Source organism: Nothoprocta perdicaria, unplaced genomic scaffold, assembly GCF_003342845.1.
Source record: "Nothoprocta perdicaria isolate Ctin4 unplaced genomic scaffold, notPer1 scaffold_306, whole genome shotgun sequence".
NCBI classification, from domain to species: Eukaryota; Metazoa; Chordata; class Aves; order Tinamiformes; family Tinamidae; genus Nothoprocta; species Nothoprocta perdicaria.
In genome coordinates, this window is record NW_020455540.1 from 725,251 (window position 1) to 743,704 (window position 18,454).

The 18,454-nt window shown below is 47.5% G+C and overlaps 1 protein-coding gene across 1 annotated transcript; it reads right to left on the minus strand.

Annotated features, from left to right (window-relative positions):
* Positions 1–6,239: 6,239 nt before the first annotated feature.
* On the minus strand, positions 6,240–17,813 carry CPLX4 (complexin 4). The gene is made up of 3 exons (XM_026042525.1): positions 17,647–17,813; positions 15,676–15,763; positions 6,240–6,491 (listed from the first exon to the last, which is right to left on the minus strand). Exons 1-3 carry the CDS (start codon positions 17,811–17,813, stop codon positions 6,264–6,266), a joined length of 483 nt encoding a protein of 160 aa, XP_025898310.1. The 3' UTR covers positions 6,240–6,263.
* Between the last annotated feature and the right edge of the window lie 641 nt (positions 17,814–18,454).

Here is an 18,454-nt window from a genome sequence, read left to right on the forward strand (position 1 = left end):
CCCCCGCGCCCAGGCGGGACGTGACGGGACGGGGCGGGAAGGGACGGGGAGGGCAGCTCCAGCCCCCGCCCCCGCTGCTGCCCCCGCGCCCGCCCCAGGCCCCGGGCACGGCCCCGGCGAGCACCGTCGGAGGTGCCGTGGGACCGCGGGGGCATCTGGAGCTCGCGCCGGGACGCCCGGCTCCGGTTCAGCTGCTCGGGCTTCTCGACAGCTCCCACCTGTATCTGGCACACATTTTTAAAATATAGCGGTTTTTCACCCTGCCAAACATGACATGGCGGAGGAGGACACAGTCCTGTCCCCTGCTCAAGTGCTTAGAGAAAAAAGCACCAGAGGTAAGGCTTGGCTCCAGTTCTCTGACAGGATGTCTGTGCTGGGACCTGGCTCCCTTTAAAGGCAGGTTTATAGCAAATGTGTGTGGAGCATGTGAGGGGAGATGGACTCTAGGGGCATCTGAAGGAGCAGATCTTGGCCTCTCAGCCTTCATAAGCCCAGGGAAAGCTCTGGGAAACATTTCTGAGGAAAATGGCCAAGTTGCTGKTGTCACTGAGGAAACCCCAAGACACAAACTGGTTCTTCATCCCCTTCCCCTGGCAAGGGGGTGGAGTTGGGGAATCTAGAGAGCAAGGCTTGGCTTCATAGGAGATCTCAAAAACCTCAGAGCAGAGGGAGAGCTGGAAACCACCCCACGCCTTGCTCTGGGTGTGTTGGGAACCTGGGCTTAGCTCAGTACTGACTAATGCTATCATGCCTGCTACCTCCAGCTCACTCCTGCCTGTGCCTCTCCCTTCCCTTCTCTCTTTATTGATTCTGCTAACATCAGCCTCCAGCTCAGAGATACCAACCGTCTTTTATCCCAACTAGTTAAACCAAAAATAAAACACAATATCACCCAGAACATTTTTTCGCCTGCATTTAGTTCTAGAGATGCTTCCATCTTCAAATGCCCAAGAAGGTCATCTGTGAAGGAAAAGCACCACTACTTCTTCCAACTATAATAATCTGTTAAAAGATGGAAGTCATCTCCACAGATGTTCATCTTTCCTTTCCCCAGCATCAGGGTGACTTTTCCTCCTGGCCTCCTCCAGGCATTGCCTGGAAGAATTACCCCAAAACATGGAACAGCGGCATTTGCCTCTGCCCTTGTGCTGCCAAGGTCTATGGTCTTGTGTCCTGGAAGTAATTCCTTGTCCAGTGCTGGGGCTCTTGTGGAGGATTCCAGGTGGGGTTTGCCTTTGGGATGGCCCTTTGGGGAAGAGGGCAGCAGAAGAGACAAGAAAAGGTTAGTGTGGCTTTTGTGCACAGCATAAAAAGCAAGTCAGTGCCATTGTAGGAGCATTGGAGGGTACTCAAAGCAATCAGCCAGGGGCCATTGTGTGCCTTTAATCTACATGTGTATTTCCCAAGAACTCTATTAGTGGAGATGAATGAACTGTGCAATGTCCCTAATTTCTTCTAATTTGGAGCTGGATTTTCGTGGCACTCACAAGCAGCACAAAACCTGCCTGTCCCTACAGAAACTCCAGCAGTCTTAGGACTCTTTCTTTTGCTTGATGTAGCAAAAAAAGAAAGACAAGATGAGATGAAGCAGCAAAATCACTTTGTCCAGACCCTGAYGTGGCAGCAGGTGCCCTGGAAAGTGTTGGCTCATGGCACAGGGGCTGTTTTCTGGCACATGTCGCAGCAACATACGCAGGGCAAAGACTCCAAAACTTTGCTACTAACCACAGTGCAAATGTGGTTTTGCACCCAAAGCAACACACACGTCCCGTTCAGTACATGAGTTATTTCCGCTTAACAGAGAAGGGTTCCCTTGCCCCAAGCATTAGTTAATGCCCTTGTATTTGCTGCACACAAGGGCACTGTGCACTGRCAATTGGCTAAATCTCCTGTAACCACTGAGTCCTCTGGTGAGTCTCATGCTCGTGTTGAACCTCAGATATTATGATATTATGGCACATTTCAGCTCCACCAAGACTGTTTCTCCTTAGAAAAGCACAGGGGTGGGCAGGATCGGATGCGAACATATCCATCAGGGGAATCAAGTTGCTGGAGTAAATTATTCGCCTTTCCAGGAGGTGCTCCCACACGTCTGTTACAGCTGGTAGGCATTTTGTGTTGTGTTATTGCAATAATTATTGCTGTAATTTGGAGGAGAAGCTAACAAATATTCTGGAGATGGAAATCGCTGAGGCACAGCTGTCTCCTATACCTGCTTCCTGTGCGTGGAAGAAGCAGCTCCAGTTTTCATCCTGTTGAGTCATGTGCATGGGATATTATCTGGCACAACGAACCCCCCGCTGTAGAATGTCACAGATTATTCCTTCCTCTCCCCCAGTCCTTTCTCTCTGTCAGCTCAAATAAGCGCTGTCTTGCAGAGCAGATGCCTGCAGGGGGGGACACATGGGCCCAAGCCACAGCTAGGAACTCCTGGCTGGAKATGGACAGTGAGCAGGACTTGGGAGGCTGGGCAGCAAAGGGGAGTGGGGAGAGGGAGGAAGTAGCGAGGGAGGGACCCAGCGGGACTGCACCCTGACTCGTATTCATCATCCAACAGATTAAGCACCACGTGYGCTGGCTTTGCTCACTTCTTTCACCCCAGCAGATCTGGTCAGTGTTTCCTTGGAAGCACAAGGTGTGAGGGAGGAGCTGCCTCCTCCATCACCACTTCATCACACACACCATGGCAGTCACCTCTGCTTCTGGGCTGGTGAGTGTTGGCTTCTTCTGGGCAGAGGAGAGCTCCAGTGCCTCAGAGGAGCTCCATGGCTTGCAGGGATCCCACAAGAACTGTGCAGGGGTTGCAGTGTCCTGCGATGCAGCGCAGTGCTGTGCAGTGCAGTGCTATGCAAGTGCAGTGCAGAACAATGTAATTCAGTGCAGTGCTATGCATCACAGTGCAGCGCCTTGCAGTACAGCACAGTGCAATGCAGTGCAGTGCAATGCAGCACAGTGTAATTCAGTGCAGTGCAGTGCAGCACAGTGCATCACCAGCCCAGGTCCAGCCTGCCAGCCCCACTGCCTGTGGGGCGTTGTGTGTCCTGGCAGCCAAGAGCCTGGACTTGGGCCCCTGGTGCTCAGCTGCCCCTGGGAGGGAGGGTGGCCGGGAGGGGGCAGGGGTTCGTGCTGCAAGGCTATATTAACACAATCCTTCTTTACTTGTTTTCCAATTAGCCTAATTGCATTCAGATTGCTTAAAATTGGGCACCAGAGACGTTTATCTTGATGGGATGATGGCCTTGAGCTCTAGCGATCCTATTAGCTGTAAGAACCCAAATCCCAGGTAGGTCCCCCCAGCAGCAGCTCCCACGTGACCCAGCGCCTTTAATCTGCTCCTTGTCTGTGCCACACACATGTRCACAAATGCACATGCACAGATACACCCCTACATGCACACACGTATATGCGAACATACACGTGCACACGAGCATGCACACATACGCCCCCACACATGCCTTGTGCAGGGCTCAGGGGTCCAGACCCCTCCGGCACATGGATGTTCAGCGAAGGATCTAAGAGCGTCGCGGTGCTGCACTCCTATGACGGCGCCAGCCCCTGGGTGCTGCAGCAGAAGCAGACACCAGAACTCAGCGACTTCCCACCCACCCACGGGACCTGCCAAAGCCCCACACCACCAGCAGCCCCCAGTTTTTGTGGGCTCTCATTAATCACTTGTTTGGCGACTCTGGTTGTACTTTCTCCTTTGACCCTTTAAACCGTGAAAATGCTGATCCTATATGTGCTGACGAATTTAATTAGCTCCTTTAAACCAGCAGATGCTTTCAATAAGATTTCTAGGCTGTCCCAGGCACACTTTAATTCAGAGGGTGAAAGCCCCGGCTGTGTTCCCTGCAGTTTATGGAGGAGGAGGCTCGGCTGTGGCGCATTCTGGCAGCCCCGGGCGAGGGAGATGGATCCGTCCTTGTGCACTGGCATGGCTGCTCGTGGTGGCTCCTGCACATCCCGTGCATCCCATCCCAGCAGCAGCTGTTTGGGTGATGGTGGCACAGGAGGGTGTCCTGGAAGCGAGACAAGGCCGGGAGCTTGAGCGGAAACCGCCACAGCTGAAGTCAATTTCTGCTGGGGCAGCCACCTGCACATGGAGGTGATTCCTGGAGCAAGGGAGAAGTGCTGGGAAGACCAGGGGGAAACGTGGACCTGCCTGTGGCTCCCACATGCAAGGATCCTGCTCAGGCTTGGCAGAGATYCATGAGAGGCACTGCAGGGCAGCATCTCTCCCCAGCCTGGAGGTTTTGGTCTTTCCCTCATCGCTGGCTGAGCAGGAGCCACCGCAGAGGCAACTGGGGGCAAACGGATGTCACTCCAGGTGCAGCCCAGGCCTGGAACTGGCAAGGACCTGTGTGACCTGCTGMATGTGCCACCAAGGTGTCTCCTGGCAGCATGGCCTCTGCCTGAGAGCGCCCGGCGCTACCAGTCCAGAGCCACCATTGAGCCTGGAGCCACCATCCATCCAGGCCGGAGCTGCCATCCGGCCTGGAGCCACCATCCAGCCTGGAGCCACTATTCCACCTGGAGCCATCCCACTCCGAGCCACCATCCTTCCAGGCCAGAGCCATCCCACAGGGAGCTGCCACTGGGGCCGGAGCCRCTGCCGTCTGCATCAGTGCAAGATGCTGGTGGCAGCAGCAGCTGAGASGGCCACATCCTCCCAGAGTGGGCAGAGCAGGAGTCCCCGAGAAGCCCCTGAGAAGGACTGACACAGGCTATAAGGTGCTCAGGAGACACAGGACAGGTTGCCGGGACGTGGCCCTACGCAGGCAGGTGACAGCACAGAGCAGGCAGCTCATGTGGGTACACTGGGAAATCCTCTTCTGAGAGACCGGGAATGGGAAAAGAGGGAAGGAAGGAAGGAAAACAAAAGATGAATGAAAGGAAGAAGGAGAAGGAAAAAGGAAAGAAAAATATGAAACGGAGAAGAGAAGAGAAGAGAGAGAGAGAGAGAGAGAGAGAGAAAGAAAGAAAGAAAGAAAGAAAGAAAGAAAGAAAGAAAGAAAGAAAGAAAGAAAGACCAAGACAAGTCTTATTTACTGCATTTATTCATTTTAAATAAATATATTTACTTGCTTGGGTGGAAACAACAAGACAGCAAAAGCGATCAATTGATCCAGAGAGAGAGAGAGAGAGAAAGAGAGTTTTAGAGTCCAGTGGGACAATGCTACCTGTGCTCATTTCTCAGTGTCATTCACATCCGGATCCCTGGGACCTGGCCGGTGCTTCCTTGTGTGCGAGTGCCAGGCCTGGGAGCAGGGCCAGCCGCGTGGTGCTGCTGGTGCTGCACACAACTCTGTGTAATGCTCTGTGTGCAGGCCTGAACACCTCACCCAGGAAAAAAGTGAACACCAGCAAACTTTGCTTGGGCTCAACCTGAACCAGATGCTCCATGGACGCAGACAGCCCGAAGGCTGGAGGAGCCKCAGTCTGCCCCAGGATGAGGAGCCCGGCAGGACACAGGCTGCCCCGGGCGGGGGCAGCACCCTGGCTTCGGCGGGCACTTCCATCTGCTTTTAAAAAGTCCAAGGAATGAATGCATGGAGCCCATTTTAGCCTGTGCCAGTTGTTTGCTGGCACCACCAGCCCCAGAGTTTGGCACAAATAGCGGCACAGCAGGGGGCAGCTGCTGTCACACAAGGTCTGAGCTCACGTGGGGCAGACCCGGGGGTCCCCTGTGTTCAGTGCGCTGGACAGGAGTCCCCAGCCCTGCTGCCTGTGGGCCTTGCAGTTCCCACATGCCTGATGTGCTGCCCTACGCTCTACTCAATGCAGACACAGCAAGACACAACAGAACTTAAAAAAGAAATTCTTGCAGAAAAATTCAATATTGGAATACTAGCTTAAGTATATATATTTTTATATATATGTATGTGATTTTTTTCCAAAAACTGTATTAATAGGTGATAACAGATATGTTATGCATCAGAAGCACTGTTTCAGTTAAAAGGTACAGTTGGTAGCATTTCTGAGAACTTTTTTAAAAAAATGGAAAAAGGCACATTTCTTTTTCCCAGATAGCTGCTTATTAAACCATTTTTTTTTTCCATGGGGGAAAAATTTTTGTAAAAAAAAAAAAAAAAGATGGTAATTTCTAGCTCAGTACTATGTTGTAGCAGGACCTAATTTTTGCTCCCAAGGTTCCTCCATGTCTCTCTCTCTCCCCCACACCCGTCCCCTTCCCTGTGGCGCTTGTGTCCCTCCCTGCAGTGGCACCTCGGCTGGGCAGGGGCACCGCGGAGCCGGTGCCTCCTCTACATCACGAAGCATTTCTGTTCAGCCGCCTGCTTCATCTCCGTGAAGGTCGCCTGAGCCTTTTCCTTGATGGTGTCCATGTCCATGTTCTGGATGCTCTGCAACTGTGCCAGGATAGAGTCCTTGTCCTCTTCCTCCACCTGGTCTTCTGCCACCATTTTCTGAAGGTCTTCTGGCAAACCCACGTCGTCTCCTGCCATCTGTATTTGGTTCTCATCTAGTTCACTCTGACACAAAAACAGATATGGGAAATAGGAATTAATCGTKATTATTTAGCAGTATTTTGTTTCTGCTAGTCCAAGACCCAAAGCAGCTATTGCTGAGGGGTTTTGGGGTTGTGTGGGGATGGAAGAGACTTTAGTGGGAATCAAATCAAATCCACGGATTGTTCAGTCAGAGCTTTTACATGTGACTAATGGATTCAGGGGCTCATTAAGTCTCAATCAAGGATCTTTTGGGGTCCATCTCAGTGGTAATATTATTCAGAAAAAATGCCAGGTGCATTTCCTTGAATAGTTTCAGCAGAGCAACACTGAATCCTGCAGTATCGCCTGCTGTTTCTGGAAATCTTTGCCATGATTTCACTGCATGTTATTTTATTGCAGCCACTTGACCCTGGCCTGCCCAGGCACCAGCCCGCTTTGTGATGTGGCCCAAAGCCACGGCCTTGGGGAGGCTGCCTCTGGCCGTGTCGTGGCACAGCCTGAAACGCCACGTCTTGTCCCCATCCCCATCCTGTCTCCCATGCGTGTCCCTTCAGCACCTTTAGAAAATCACCCACATCTGCCATTTCTTTGCAGGCTACTGCTCAGCTCCTGCAATTCAATCTACTGAGGACATTCAGTGTTTTATTACATCAAAACAAGTATGCAGCGTGACTTCAGATCATGGCATTTTTGTGACAATTGGGAGGACAAAATAACTAGTAGTTAGCAAGTTGTGAATCCCAGCTACTAACTACTTATATTTTGCTTAATGTGAAGTGTGGCCATATCTCTAATTCAAACCCAGTCCCTGGGTTTTATTTATCAGTTTTTTTGCCTGCTTTGGCACTAGTGGCTGGACGTGCAGGTCAGTGTCGCACCCATCTACACACCCATCTCTGCAGAGAGCTGAAGAAGTCAGCTGTGGTGAGGTCTGTTACGGAGCCCCCAGCCCTTGTGGACACCAACAGCATTCTGCTCAACGCTCCAGTTTCATTCTAGACACCTTTCCTTCTACACCTCTTTTGAATTTCGTCATGGAAGGTCTTATTACTGCTTCTATTTTTCATATACTTTTGATTCCAAAGCAGGCCAAAAAGAAAACACTGAAACTAAACTAATTTCATATTAAAACAATATTCCAGCTTGGGGACTGACCATTTTAGCAGCTAGACATAGAGAAGGGTTTCTGAGAAGGGTTTCACTCTCATCTGAAAAGCCGTCCYGTGCCCCTGCAAAACCTGAAGAAGCTACTCACCAGCCCAGGACTTCGTGTGAAACCCCTCCTACTAGAGCTCCCCACAAGACAAACTCACAGCACAAAGGAAGRCAGAAAAGAATTAACCGAAAAAAAAAAAGTCTGGGTCTTCCACCAGTCCAAGCCCTATCTAGGTCTTTGGTTGGCATCTCCAGGGCAGGAGGAAGCGCCAGGGCAGGCTGGCACATAACCAGTACGCTGCTGCAGTGCTAAGTGGGGCAACAGGAGACTTGGACAACAAAAAAGGACGAAGAACGAGCAGGTCTGAGAAAGCACAGGGGCAAGAGAAGGACCCGGCTGAGCAATTAAAGGGCTGTGAGGCAGCAAGTGCCGCTTCCGGACGGCCTCCAGTGGTCCATCACCGCGGCTGGGTCAATTTTCCAAACAATGGCGATTTTGTTCACATTTTGTGGTGGATTCTGATGGATCCAGTGCGCATAAGAATGGCATATTTTGACACAGTTCACACATCAAAGATAAGTGTTAATGCCTCATTACCTCTCCAAAATGAAGCATGACAGCAGCAAAGGCCTGATATGAATAAGCAGCAATGCTGTCAGCAGGAGGTGTTTTGGGGACTGAGAGGGGGTCCCGGATCTGCACGAATGGATGAATGAATGAATGTTGGGATGAATGGAAGTGTGTGCTCGAGCAACAGCTGTGGAAGCTCAGGCTTTAGCAAGAAGAAGCAGACTATCCTGCTTGATGGCAGAGACACTTGGATGTATTTGTACAGTATGACGTTTGTGATTTCCCAAAATGAGCCAATCTCCCCCTGTATCTCTCGTGAATGGTATGGAGCAGCGCACCATGACCTGCTATGACTGCTATGTGCCTAAAGAAGCAAGGCTGCCTTTTAGCCTCTCAGCTCTGGGTTGTCCACCAGGTTTTAGGAGCTGGAATCAGCACACCAACCAGCACATGGATTGGTCATTAACTGTGTAGCAGGATCAACACATTAAGGTTCCARTCACCCAGGCCTCGCTCTCAAAGGAGTCGACTGTTTTGAGACCRTCCAAGTGGCAAAGATGATGGTTAAAGCTACCACATTAATTGCTCAAACTGTCCCGTCAAGCAGCCAGTGGTACATTCCCTGTCCTTGGGACACCCTCACCCCATGCTACTGTGCACTGGAGCAAAGGCACGTGGTGCACACAAGACCGCTCTGGGATATGAAGGAGGATGTTTGGATGGTGCTGCACTGAAGYCCCCCTCCACACACCCCGGGAGTCTGAGATGTGGTGCACAGCAGTTTGAGGTTCAGAGTGGTCTCTGACCAAGAGGAAGCCACTCAGACGTGCTCTGCACCAGAACAGTTCTGCTAAGGTCACTGCAATCCCACCCACGTCCTCGCCTGGACCTTCAGCCTGGCCTCAAGTGGGCCTAGCACGAGCTTCAGCAGGGCACGGTCTCAGGAGCCAGCCAAGGGGCAAGGGATACATGCAAGTGCTCCTCTTGCTTCTGAGAATTATCAGTCCCCTCCTGTTGCTTTGGTGTTTAAATGGACACGCGGCATGGAACAGGTGACCTTTCCCAGCTCTGAGCACTCACTGCGGACAGCCCAGGGCAGGGCTGCCGCGCTGACAGGCACCGTGTCCAACAGTCCTGCAGAGCAGAGCATGGCAAGCGAGGGCAAGGCCTGAGCTGCCCACAGCCCCAGCGCAGGCACAGCAGTGAAGGAGACAAGGGGGAGAAGAGGTGCATCCAGGGCACCTCCCTCGGGACAGCCATCGCTCCGCAGACTCTTCAGGAGCGGCTCTCGCCGCTGACAACGGCCGGGCCCGCCAGCAGCTCGGTCCTGCCCGCTCTGGCCCTCGTGGGTGGCTCTGCAGCTCCTGGCCGGGCCACGGCTGGTGTGGGTGCCCACCGTGCTGCTCCCCTTGGCCTCATGGTTGCTTCATTTCCCAATGCAGCCAGACCCCACTCGCGCGCTCCTAACATCTACTGACCATGCGCGCGGCTCTGCTGCAGAAACGGCCCCGTCTCTCAGTGAGTGGCTTCCAGCTTCCTTTTGACTGATGTGGCATAAAGATGCAGTCACCAGGACACCATGCTTCCTTGCTGACCTTCCCTACTACATTTACTTGTTATTATTGATATTCCTGGTGTTAGACATGAAGCTTCTCAAGGTAACAGCATAGCTATTGGAGCCACTGGTATTTCAGATGAAAGCCTTTCGGTAAACAAGCCTCAGCTTAATCAGATTCCAAAGGACTAGCTTTTGCAAGACAACTTATGATTCAACATCTCTTTTCACCTTATCTTAGGTATCAGACCCCCACTTTGCCCTGCACTGTTAGTGGAAGAACAACTCACACACAAACTGGCCAGATGGATGAAAGTACCTTGCAGCATGGAGCAAAAATTAAAGTGCAAAAACAGGTAATAAAGACACAGTGTGTACTGTATGGAGGCAATGCACTAAATACACTGGGGAGTCAAAAAGTCATCCAATAAAAGTTACCCATATGTCTCATGGATAAAATCATCTTTCTCATGACAAACCCAAGTTGACAATTCTGTTAATAGGATTAAGGTTCATTAAGGCTCTGCTTTCTCTTATAAATCTGGCCTAGATAACACAGAGCTTCAGATTTTGCACTGAAAAGGGGCCCTGATTAGTCTGGATTTCATACTTCTATTTACTACATATGATAGGGACTGAAACTGCTCATATTCAGAGCTTCTGTCCCACCTGAAATTAGCCTCATTTTTTTTAAATAATTAATGCAGCTGGACTACATTATTGCAGGTTTGAGAGCATTTTGTTTCTGTAATGTTATATCTTAGAGAGCTGCAGTTTTTAGGGCCATTTAGGGTGCATGCAATAATTTCATTTTTTCTTTWTATAACATTTTCATGAAGAAAGCAGAGAAAGCAGACTTGCAGACAAGAAATTCTCTATAGTTAGGCATACAAATGCAAAAGAGCACACACATATCCTACAAAACATGCTTGCTTCTGCTGCTAATCAGCACAGAGAAGTGTTTGCTTAACATTTCTTCAAGCCTTGAGTCCCTCCCTRGAGTCCTACATAGGATCAAGCCCTGCTAGCACTGTAGGCTTGGCCCCAAGCCAAGCCCTCATTGCTCAGGTTCAGCAGCAGCTTCTAGATACAGTTGGTGTATTCTGGAGTCAAAAATCCCACTGGAGACAGAGCCAATCACTGCTGCATCTTCTGGGGCACTCCAAGGTAGCAGCGTATTTGTAGGAGGTCACCTAAGGGTGGCCGGAGCTCCTGATGCCATCTCAGGATCAGAGTAAGTGCTGCTGGTGGGAGACGCACAGACTTGCAGGTGGGAGCTCAGCATCTGACTACCCTTAAGCCTTTAAATCTTGCTCCGTTTGGACATAAAGCTGGTGCTCACAGGCATTGCTCACACCACAGGGAAATGTTGTGCGGTAACTGGCTCAACATGTGCCTCCATGGGGAAAACAAAGCCTAGGGAAAAATCTGATATCTTCCTACTCATCTGCTAAGTAAAATGCCAGCATTTAGAGATTTAGACCTATAATCCAATCAACCACTTAAAATCTTGTACTTCATTTTTTTTTTTGCATAACTAATCCTTCTGTAATTAAACGTGCCCTCGGGGTGTCTTTGCCTCTGTCTTCCCTTGTCACTGTGCGGAGCATCCAGCACTAGTGGTGAACTGCAGCTAGCACCTGAGGGGCACTTTCTTATTTCTTATGGTCTGCCTCTTTCGCATTCCCTGACAGAGGACTCTGCCCATACTCAGGGCTCACACACATCCTCACTGGTCCCATACACCCTCTTCTAGCTGGACACTGTCCTGAGGCAAGTTGGAGAGGGACTGCATCCGTCTAGACTTCATGATGCAAGATCACAGCTCTGTGAGTGTCTACAACTGCTTAGCACACCAGCTGAAGGGACAAAATGCATTTCCTACACGCACAGAGCAGATCTGCACTTCCATCACTCCTGGCCACGTGCTGTGCCCAGACGAGACACACAGTTCATCTGCTTTGCATGGGCCTGCAGCRCGAACCTGAACCAGCTCAGCCTCTCTCGCTCATCCCAGGCAYGCAGGGTGCGGGCAAGAAGGGCTCTTCCATTCTAGGAGGTGCGCAGGTCCCACACTTGGACGGAGCTGGTCACCATCTAGGACAGGCAAAGTTACTGCTGCAAAAGTGTCACAGTGATACCAGCCCCTCTGAGCAGTGACAAGCATACCAAAGGAGAAATACAAGCAAGTGTGGGGCCTYGTTGGCCCCTTACAAGAGAATGGGGGTGGGGCAAGGGRTATAATTCTTCCACTCAAAGCAGAAGCTGTGGGTGCATCAATAGTCTTCCTCTTTGGAAGATTAAAAACTGTGCAACTTAAGGTCATTTGTCTTTTAAAATAATCTGAAGATGGGTTGTTCATCTGCAATGTTTTGCAAAACTGTATGCGGTGCAGATTTGCTTACAAAAGTTTCACGCAACATGTACACTGAGGGAAAGGAGTAGGTGAGATAACTTAAATGAGGCTTTCTCCAATTTTTCTAGTGCTGATTTTTTTTTCCTCATAATTCCTGACTCAAAAGATTCTACAATACTCTCTATATGCACATTTCTGATTGGTTGGAAGAGAGGTGGCATTTGCAAGGCTATCATTACAAAAAATACAATTCAAAACTAGACAAAAAAGCATTTTAATCCTCAATTAGCAATTAGGTGGGTTATTTTTTTTTAAATGCAGATGGTACAATTTTATCTTAAATCACAAGGTTGATTCACTTTTCAACCAGATCATGAATTGCTTTCAGATTCAAGCAAATGAAGATGTTTTTCACATAATGGTATTGTAATTTTGTGAAACTGGCACTAGAGGGCCTTTGTTTGCTCAGGTTCAGCAGCAGCTTCTAGATACAGCTCCACAGAAAAACCATACCATCTATAACCTCTACTTACAGAATATAAGCACTTTCTGAGCTTTTGCGGCTTCRTTTTTTAATTTTTAAATGCACATCTACTAGGTCCTTTGCTTCTGACATTTCTGATGTTTCAGTGGACAACTCAATAGCCAGAAGGGAAGGTGCTGGTGGGAACCTCTGGAGATCACCTCGTCCAACTCCCTGCTCAAGCAGGATCACCTGGAGCACCTGGCATAGGATCACGTCCAGGTGGGTTTTGAATGTCTCCAAGGATGGGGATTCTACCACTTCTCTGGGCAACTGCTCCAYGGCTCTGCCACCCTCACAGCTAAGAAGGTTTTTCTCATGTTCAGAGGAATTTCCCATGTTTCAATTTGTGTCTGTCACCTGTCATCCTATTTCTGGGCAGCACTGAGCAGAATCTGRCCCCATCTTCTCCCCACACTCCCTTCAGATGCAGCAAGGAATAAGTGGTGCCATTAAGCCCTCTGCTCTTGGACAACCAAAACAAGAGCCCAAAACAAGCATTTCTGTAGGAAAACATCAATATGGTATTTTGCCACATCAAAATTTCCACAACATCAAAACCCATCACTGATTTAGAGTTATATATATTTTTTTGAAATGACTGTAAGAAACTTTCTTTCCAAAAAAGAAAACTGTGGGAAAAAAATCAACGTTTTGTTAAACTGCAAATTGTTACAAATTTTTCATTAAAAGTTTTATGAACAACTTTCTAAAAATTCTCAAAAAAAAAGACATTCCTTTTAAAGTCATTTGTATGACATACCCCAAAGGGAAATGTTTGTAAAGTTATTTTCCTTGTATTCAATGACTCCACTTGGTAATTTTGGACTGTGGAGTGGCCTTTAGATCAGAACCTATTTTACACAAGTAGAATCAGTATTCAGGGGAGAGTAAGAACAGATAAAATTTTGTTTCAGGTAGCTGATGCCCAGTGACGGGCATAGGCCCTGTCATCTAACGGCTGGTGTCATCCTGACCTATGCTGCCTGCATAACCCTTCATGTTTTCTTCCTCGATCCAGTAGACTATCATCCTTTGCAGGTGTGAAAAGATGTTTCAGGAGATATTTCAAACTTTGGCAATCGCTTCCTATTGCCTGTGCCTATGACTATGCTTCCTATTCCCTGTGACTATGCTTTGGCATAGTCAAAGTGACATTGACATTTTGGTTGTGATTTTGGCATTGACAGCTCCTAGGAAAAATTCTCCCTCCACTTTTCTTTAAGGTGGGTATAAGGCAGCTGCGCATAGGTCTCAGGCCAATTCTATTCCCTTCTGCTGCCTCACCTCTGTGATGGTAACCTGGAGCAATTATAAATGGAATACCCTGGGGCATTCATAATTTGTTAGGTGAGGATATTTTAAATCCTTACATGAGGTGTTGAACATCCCTTTGATAATTTCATAAATGTTGCTTAATTAACACAGAGACTAAAAAGTTGCATGGAGACTGCTCAACCTTGACTAGGGCTACCATCCCAATTAATCTCAGTTAAACCCCACAACTCAGAACAGAAATGGCAGGAAAATGTGAGCCATATACTGCTACAATATTATAATTACACGTATATAATAACTGGACACCAAACTCTCACAGCCACAGAGGTGTGCGGATCCTTCACCTCCTTGAAATCCCTCAGAGATCGGCACCCAAACACCTTTGCAGTCCCATACTAAAGAGTGGGGACTCAGGCATTTTGTTAAACGCATCCAGCCCATCCTATTTGCAATTTGGGTGACATGTAAAAGGCCACTTAGCAAACAGCATCCACATCTTCATGAGGAACCAGCAGGCTCTGAATTCCACTGATGGCAGAATGCATGGAATGGAAAATGCCAAGGAACCACCAATGACATGGTCATAACATGATATCACGTCACATAACTACACCCAATGGGCACCTCAACCAAGTTGGAAGAGTAAGTCTTTTGAGGAGTCTTTAATCAGTAGTGGAGGGATGACAAAACTAATGGCAGTTTAATAGCATATAAATGACTATTGTTCAAAGGTAATTCCTGTGATAACTTGCACAATATTTAAAGAAACTGTCAATAAGTAACCTACCCAATCCTGAGTATTTAAAGACTTTTCAGAAATAAACCTTTTCGCTGCCCATGTACAGATGCAGGAGCAGGGACTGGTAGTGTCCAGATTCTAGCAGAAGTGAAGGCTCCCACTGCAGGGCACAGAAACTCACCCTTCACCTGCCCATGCCAGGGACAGGTCTTAAGCTGTCCCCTGTTCCAGAATCACACGACCCTTGGGATATTTGTACTACCCACAAAGGCAGCACTGACACCTGTGCAGGCGACGTCCTACAACGTCCTGCTCTCACCAGCCTTCAGGGTCTTCCTGGGCTCTGCTTTCCTGGCACTGGCAGCGCTCTGTGGTGCCTGCCAAGCACGGCCAGTTGAAGGACCACCCAGATGCCCTGCAGGCCACTATCCTCTCAGCAGGATTGAGAGGACAGATCCCTCCTGTTCCTTTATCCCTCAGCAGCAGTATCTTGGACAACTTTCCTTCATTGCTGCAGCTGAGGGCATCCTGCTCGCAATTTCCAGGGACTCTGTCCAGAAATTCTAGGCCCTCAGGACAGGCCCCAAGCCTACAGCCACACTAAGTTCAGCTTCAAGCTCAACTTTGTGGCAGCAGAATCAAAGGTCAGGCTGTTCTGTTAATACCAGATAAAGCTCATGGAAGAGTTTTCAGGGTTTCTTTACTTGCTCTTGTTTTATTTAACTGTTACAGACTGATAAGTTAAGAGCATGCACACTCATTGCCAGAAGGGATCAGACCAGAGGTCCATCTTGCCTGGTCTCCTGCCTGGGAGCTGACCACAGCAAACAGGTTTGCAAAGATCTTTCCAGGAGATTTATCTACCAAGTGGTAAGAAAGGGGCTGCAAACAGCCAGCCCTAGTGAAAAACAGCGCTCTGGTCTGCACTGTTTCTCCTGACCTGCAGCAGGACCCCTGGACAAAGGTGCTTTGCKGCATTCAGAGTTGAGTGCCTTCAACACCTGTCATTAACCCAGGCTATGGCTTACCTTGGGGAGCCTGTACTTTTCTCTCAGGTGAACCCTTAGACAGGCCCGCTCTGCCTTTTTTTGTGCAAATGCTGCATCTCTTTCCATCCTGGAAAACAGAAAGAGAGGTTTCTTCAGAATACAAACAAAACACTAACAAAATGCCATTTTTTGCACTGAATCAACTGCTCAGCTGCAGGAAACCACATGCAGCAGCCATTCCCAAAGTTATATAGCTTCTCTAAAGATGCAAAAGGAGTTGCTATTAAAGTGGTATCATAGGTGCTGGATTTTCTGGATCACAAACTTGATCCCAGAGCATCTCCTGTAAATCATGCAAAAAAAGAGGAGAAGCCATCAAGGCTCACCTAGACGCAGCCCCATGCTAGCTTGTGCTATATGCTATAATAGGGAGCGATCCCAGCGTTCAGCACAGAAGTTATGCCAGCTCCTCACTTATTCTGCTGGGCACTTGCAGAAGTGGGGCTACCTCTCAGCACTCCTGTTCTACAAACACGGCCTGCTCCATAGTGTACAGAAACACAACATACTGCCGGAACGGACGTTCTGAGTCTACCTCTTTTTGGTCTTGCTGAACAAAAAGTTCAATTATCCTACAGCAATACCCAGCAGTAGACAGTAATAGACACTGGGAGAGGGAATTCAAGAATAGGATAAGTATCCTGTGTGATAGCTGCCCAGCTCCCCGAAGTCTGTGATTTAGGGACTACTTGAGCTGGAAGTCAGCTCTACTTCTTTGGCTTTATAGGCCAAGATGGCCTTTATCATCTATGGATTTGTCCAGTCTCTCTGAATCCACTCATTCTTCTAAAATAACCTGTGGAAATGATATTCACAGACTCGGTTGCAGGAAAAGCACTTACTGGTGATTTAAAAATGCTGCTGCAGAGTTCTTGGTTAGTTTATATACTTATTTATAAGTTGTGCATCTGCAAAGCACAGGGCTGGGGTGGACCATGGCCGCATGCCCAAGGCCGAGTCCTGCCCAGGGCTCTGTTCACAGTTCTCACCTTCCTGTGGATAGGGCATTATTTGTCCTTTAAAGATCTCTTGGAAAAACTGTAACTAAAAATTCCATACTTTTATTTCCCCCAAACAAGTGATACTTATTCAATGTTTTTGTGACAAAAATGACTACTGCTAAATACAGACCTGGATACCTCATAAGCACCACCGGTCATTAACCTTTCACCTCTAATCATCTTAAATGAAGGATTTGCACAACCATTATGTAATTGATCATTAGAGGGACAGATGCAGCTGAGATTTAAAAATCAATTGCTTTCATTATAATTATGCATGATTTAAACTCCTATTTGTTAAAAAACCTTTATTTTATCTCTGTTCTGATACTTAAACATAAGGAATGGTTAATGATCATAGTTATAGGCAAAATAAAATACCTGAGGTTTAATCAGACAGTTGAAAGTTGTGCTTATTTAGCAGATTCAGGAAAAAAAACCTGAGAGAGCAACTGCAAAAATATTAACCATCTTAAGAAAAATTTCTTTAGATAAATATCACCTTTTAAAAATAATACTCATTACTTCCTTGTTTCTGCCATGTAACTATGGACAAAAAATATAGATATTTGAAGTATCCTCAGCAGAGTTCTAGGGAAAAAAAAAACATAAATTTTAGCATTAACTACTGATTTAAAGCCAGTTTGATATCCATGGGAAAAAAAAAGATAGGTATGGCAAACCAAAGTAAGATTGATCCAGTATATCAAGGTGCACAGAAAAGTCTTGGAAGATGAGAGAAAAAAAGGGGAAAACATAACATTTTGCTATCTCCATTTGTTCATATTTATTTTGGAATATCTTGTTAGCAAAACTACTCTATTGTCTTAGTCTCTTACGTTTAAAAAGTGGGAAAAGAAGAGGATGTTTGGCTCCTTCTGGTTTATTCTTATTTGTACAAAGTTGCCAGGAATCAGCCCAGTACTGATAATAAGGAACAGGTACTCACTTCTCCTCAACCATTTGCTTTTGGTATTCCTCATACTCCTCCCTGGTCATCCCCGCGGCTGCTGCTGGGTCGGATGGCGTGCTTTCTTCTTTGTTTTCTTCCCCTCCACCTCCAAGCCCCAAATTCTTTACCTGATTGCTCAACATACTTTTCATTAGGAAGGCCATCTTCTTTGCAAGGAGGAAAGAAAAAAAAAAGAAAGAAAGAAAGAAAGAAAGAAAGAGAGAAAAGAAAAAAGCTACAAGCAAACGACCACCACAGCAACACCGATGCGAATCAGAAACACTTTCAAAACTGACAATTACAAGCAAGGGAGTTACTGCAGCCACAGCAGCTCTTCAAGGGCACAATGCTAGTGAAACGTGAATGCCAAAACCAGTTTGTCAGCCATAATCTGGATTAAAGCAGTGAACTCCTTAATATCTAGAGGCAGATGGTCCAGATTACTCAAAAAAAAAAATCATTAGATGTAGCTACCTACTTTTTTTTTTATTAATACCTTAAGCTAATTGTACACACACACACACACACACACGCACACACACACAAATCAACTGTAGAGTACAACAGCACTTTAAAGTTTTTAATGTGGAAATTCCCTTATTTTGAGTCCAAAATATTCTCAAAAACACAGTACATACAGATCAAAGACCTAGTTGATTAAATGGCCACAGTAATATTGTAAAATTGGAGCTACTGAGCAGAAAATCTTTTTCAATGTAGACAGTCCCAGATTTGAAAACTGGCGTTCTTCATTAAATGGGGAAAAATCATTTTTATCAATTAATATTTTATAATTTTGGACAGA